We start from the raw sequence: 5,349 nt of genomic DNA on the forward strand, positions 1-5,349 counted from the left end.
TTTTTTTTAAGTTAAAATAGTGGTGTTTTTATCTGATAAGATAGGTTTGGGTGGTATAAATGTAAAAAAGTAATGGTTAAGTGTTATATGTATCTAATTAAATTCCCCAATGGAAGAACTAAGAGATATTTACACAGACCATCCAAAATATTAATATTTACAAATTAAGCATCCAAGTTATTATTTTAAACTACCAAACCGATGTATCTACACGTGCAACGATCAAAATAATGAGAAATTGATAAAATGAAAATTCAGGTTGGGCTTTTACCATGAATCTTGATATTTGAATTAGAATTTGAAAAATGGATGAAAGGGAGCAGTTGATTTGTAAATAGCAAATTTCGGGTGGTCTTTATGTAATTGCCTCAACAAATAAAACACATAATTACCAATAAAAAGTTAAGCATCATCATACCAATACAAGGAGACAATCTCACTAAAAGTAGGCGTTTATATGCTTCTCATACCCCTAGGTTACTAAATTTGGCTAGAAAACAAAATATAGCCATATTACACATATTTCACATGTTAATTTTATTCCAAAGCTTGTGGTTCCAAGAACTTTGTTATTTTTCTACCCTTAAATGGTCGAGCCAGACCACATGATTGTTCTACATGTTTGATTTATTAATCGTACAAAATTTAGTGTAAATTTCTTTTCTCTGGCACGAATTCCCCCTTTTTTTTATAACTTTGCTATATCAAATCTTCTCTTATTTTGGGAAAAAAACTGCGTACGTCAAGGGGTACGCAGAGATGTGTACATAATAGGGTACACGGGCGTTATATGAGAGTTACATGGGAGTTACAAGCGTGTTATAACTTCCTTGTAACTTTCGTGTAACTCAGTTGTAACCTGCGTTTTTATTTTATCCATTGAGATTACAAGGTTACAGCGGGGTTACACGGGAGTTACACGGGAGTTTACACGGGAGGTACAACGAGTTATAACTCCCTTGTAATCCCCGTATAAACCCCGTGTACCCTATTATGTACACATCTCTACGTACCCCTTGACGTACGCAATTTTTTTCCCTTATTTTGTCTCGTAGTCCGCTCCACCCAAACACATCTTGCCACTTCAAACAAACAAATGTTTCAAAAAGCATACACTTGTCTATAAAGGCTACGCTTGAAATGCAAGTTTTTTGTGTCTCAATCCCGTTACAGAGGCAGAATTTTGGCTTGCCCCACCATCTTCTCTCTCTCTCTCTCTCTCTCTAAAGCTTAGAAAGATACAGCTAGGCCACCATAAATCTACACACAACTCCTCATTGTCTCTCTGCAAACTCTCTTCAACTAGCTGGATCATCTTCCTTTAACATGAAGACTGGCACAAACTTTTTCGAAACCTTATTAAATGCAATTAATGCGATTTCAGGTTTCTTCGCTTATTTATTACCGAATCATTTGTTCTGTTCCAGATATCTACGAATTTTTATTTTCACGTCTACTTTTACATTTAAATTCATGTTTGCATTGTTTTCCCACGTTCTAGACTTAAATCAAGACATATTGATACAAATATATGCAATTACTTTCATGCATGAACAGGATATGGCTATCTTGCCATGCCATTTGCCCTCGCTCAGGGTGGATGGTTGAGTTTAGCCGCTCTCTTAACCATAGCAGCCATTTGCGCGTACACAGCTTTGCTCCTCAAACGGTGCATGGAATCCAACAGCTTAGTCAAAACATACCCTGATGTCGGAGAACTAGCGTTTGGCTCCAAGGGAAGAATACTGATGACCCTACTCATGAATATTGAACTCTACTTCACTGTCATTGGGATGCTAATCATAGAAGGAGATAACATCGGAAGAATATTTCCATTTCATATTGCAGGGCTAAATATCAAAGCGAAGCAAGCCTTTGTCGCGCTCGTCGCCCTCATTCTCTTGCCCACAACATGGCCAAAAAACTTGCGGATTCTTTCTTATTTGTCTTTGGGCAGCATTTTGGTTTCTTTCTTTGTATTATCTTCTGTCTTTTGGGTGGGAGCTGTGGATGGAGTTGGATTCAATGAAAAAGGAGAGATTTTTAACTTTAGTGGGATGCCGACTACTTTAAGTCTTTTTGTGTTCTCCTATGGCGGCCACACTATAATGCCTACCATCTTCTCCTCCATGGAAAACCCAGCAAATGTCACCATAGTAAGTATATCATCATATTTTGATTTGAGAACATTTTCTTTTTTTTTTCTGAAAGCTTCTCAATATTGCAGATATTTGCCATTGCCTTTACATTATGCACCATTCATTATGTACTAATGGGGATCATCGGCTACTTGATGTTTGGTGAGGAAACAAATTCAATAATAACACTTAATCTACCAACAAATTTAGTGGCATCCAAGATTGCAACATGGACCGTTATAGCAGTTCCGGTAGTCAAATATGCATTAGCCATAATGCCGGTCATTAATTCATTGGAGGAGTTATTTAAAATTGAAGGAAGAGTAAATAGCATCTTGCTGAGAACATCCGTTGTCATCAGCACTGCTGTAATTGCAATTGCAGCGCCATTTTTTGTATACGTGATATCATTAACAGGGTCGTTAATAACAGGGGCAGCCACAATATTTCTGCCATGTTTTTGTTACCTGAAAATATTCAGTTCTGCGAAGCAAAGGGGAGCAGAAACTATGGTGATATTTTGTATTATTGTAGTTGGAGTAATAGTTTCATTATCAGGAACTTATGTTTCTATAAAGAATATTGTAAAAGATATTGATTAAGAAGCTTTGTTTGGAAAAAAGAAAGGAACAGAAGTCGGACCAAGTCTGGTCTAATTTTAGAGCCATTTGTTGGACCTGTGTGGCCACAGTTGATTATTTCTTGAGTGAATTCTTTTTTTTAATTGTGCTGTGTGATTGACCTGGGTTTGAATTTTGTTTTTTTCTGCCATTAAATTATGTAAGGACATTATGGCTATAAAAATGTATTCTATGTATATGTCTTGACTCTCACCCACATATATAATATAATGAAAATTTCTTAAAATTTACAAGGGTTTATGAGGAGCTGGAAACACCATGTGATTGTTTTCTTTAGTAGTAGGTTTTCCAGGATTGAGATTTTGGCTGCAGTTTCAATGGTCGTAAATTTCTTTTATTTTCTTAATGCAGATAATAATAATTAATAGTCATACTAATCTTAATCTGTATATACATTAAACTTTCTTTACAGACATTAATTTAAAATTTTAGAGTTGTTTTTATTAGTGCCATTTAATTTCACAAAACAACATGTTAAGAAAGCCCAATTGAAGGATTCCTCATGGGAAAAAGCAGACTGCATTTTATATCTTTTTGTTCTTTTTATTATCTTCTTGTGTGGAGAATGCTTATTTTATATTTGTTTCATCATTCATCATTGTTTCTTATCCAGAATATAATGCGTAAACATTCAACATGTATATAAAAATTGAGTGATGATCTGATTAGAGGGCATATGGAAAACCTTTTTTTTCTAGAATATATAATTTGGCTTGTACATCTCTCCAAACAAAATAATTGAATGCATGTGTTGAGAAAATTAGGGCGAATAAAAATAGTAACGACACAAATCCAGAAGAACACAGAGATTTAACGAGGTTCGGAAAAGATGCCTACGTTCTCGGGAGCAGAGTGGTGTATTCCTTTCAATATTCAGAAAAGAGGTTACAGAATAGAGCAATACCTCTTGGGGTTATTAACAGACTTATTTATAACCCCAGGAGTAAACTCTAAGTACAATACGTAATTACAACATTACCCCTATACCGTACCGTGGGGTTTTGCCCCCGCACGCCCAACCCACCCAACTTTCTGATTTGGATAAATTCTTCCGCTCCGCTCCGCTTTGATCCAGCGTCTGCCACGTAACTTCCCGAATTGGATAAATTCTTCCGCTCCGCTCGACTTTGATCCAGCGTCTGTCCCTATATAGTATATGAGTCATACCATAACAAATCTCCATCTTGGTGAATATCCAGCCCCTTAGGAGAAAAGATACCTGGGAGTTACACCTGCACCACTGTAGGTTGGGTCACCATACTTCTCTAGCAACTGCAAACATTCAACAAGTACAAGCAATGCAAGAACTTGTTGATAGTAACTGGCTTGGTCAACATATCAGCTGCATTCTCATCAGTATGAACCTTCTGCAACAGTATCTCACCAGAAGCAATCAACTCTTTGATCTTGTGATACCTGACATCAATGTGCTTGGTTCTCGCATGGTACACTTGGTTCTTAGCCAGATAAATAGTACTCTGACTGTCACAATGCAACTGAACTCCACCTTGCTCAATGCCTAGTTCCTTTACTAGCCCAGTAAGTCATAAAACTTCTTTTAAGTCATAAAACTTCTTCAGCAGCTTCAGCTACTGCCATGTACTCAGCTTCAGTTCAGCTTCAGTTCTAGATGATGTCACAATAGACTGGATTGTTAATTTTCAACATATAGGCCCTCCACTAAGAGTAAACACATACCTAGTTTTAGACCTGTACCTAGTTGTAGACCTTATGTCATCCAAATCACGTGCATAGTCTGATCAGCATACCCCACAACTAAAGGATCATTCTGCTGAAAAAAAATTCCATATCATACAGTGCCCTTCAGATACCTGAAAATCCACTTGACTGCTTCCTAATGTCGCCTTTCATATTTAGTCATGTATTTGCAGACTTGACTAACAACATGAGCCAAATCAGGAAAAGTACATGTCATTGCATACATCAAGCAACCAACTACACTGACATATGGAACATTTTCCATGTCTTCCATTTATGTATCTGTCTTAGGACACTATTTTGAAGAAAGCTTAAAATGATTTGTCAAGGGAGTGCTTACAGACTTTGCTTTACTCATCTCAAACATTTCCAGCACTTTCTCAACATAGCCTCATTGAGATAAACATAATTGACTTGAGCCTTTATCTTGATGAATCTCCATTCCAAGATTCTTCTTCGTAGGACCCAAATATTTCATGTCAAATTTCTGGCTCAATAAAGCTTTCAAACCACAAACATCATTCATATTCTTTGCAGCAATCAGTATATCATCAACATACAGTAACTGACATCATCAAGGCTCTTCACATAAACACAATAATCATACTCACATCACCTGTAGCCAATCTGAATCATGTAGGAGTCGAACCACTTGTACCACTGTCTTGGAGACTGTTTCAACCCATACAACAATTTCTTTGATCTGCAAACTAGATGCTATTGTCCAGGTTGAGTGAAACCTTCTAGTTGCTTCATGTAAATCTGCTCCTCCAGATCACCATGCAAGAAAGCAGTTTTAACATCCATCTGCTCCAAATGCAAATCCCAAATTGCTACTAATGCAAGCACTG

The 5,349-nt window shown here is 36.8% G+C and overlaps 1 protein-coding gene across 1 annotated transcript; it reads left to right on the forward strand.

The window, feature by feature from the left end:
• Positions 1 to 1,312: 1,312 nt before the first annotated feature.
• On the forward strand, positions 1,313 to 2,740 carry LOC110038160 (vesicular inhibitory amino acid transporter-like). The gene is made up of 3 exons (XM_020742928.1): positions 1,313 to 1,384; positions 1,558 to 2,156; positions 2,228 to 2,740. The coding sequence occupies exons 1-3, from the start codon at positions 1,327 to 1,329 to the stop codon at positions 2,738 to 2,740; spliced, it is 1,170 nt and encodes a 389-aa protein (XP_020598587.1). The 5' UTR covers positions 1,313 to 1,326.
• The last annotated feature ends 2,609 nt before the right edge of the window (positions 2,741 to 5,349 follow it).

The sequence above is a fragment of the Phalaenopsis equestris genome, unplaced genomic scaffold, assembly GCF_001263595.1.
Source record: "Phalaenopsis equestris unplaced genomic scaffold, ASM126359v1 Scaffold231747, whole genome shotgun sequence".
Taxonomy (NCBI): domain Eukaryota; kingdom Viridiplantae; phylum Streptophyta; class Magnoliopsida; order Asparagales; family Orchidaceae; genus Phalaenopsis; species Phalaenopsis equestris.

Coding starts and splice junctions, on each gene's coding strand:
- LOC110038160 (XM_020742928.1), top strand. CDS start 1,327: ATGAAGACTGGCACAAACTTTTTCGAAACCTTATTAAATGCAATTAAT. Junction 1,385..1,557: donor TGCAATTAATGCGATTTCAG/GTTTCTTCGCTT, acceptor ATGCATGAACAG/GATATGGCTATCTTGCCATG. Junction 2,157..2,227: donor ACCCAGCAAATGTCACCATA/GTAAGTATATCA, acceptor TCAATATTGCAG/ATATTTGCCATTGCCTTTAC.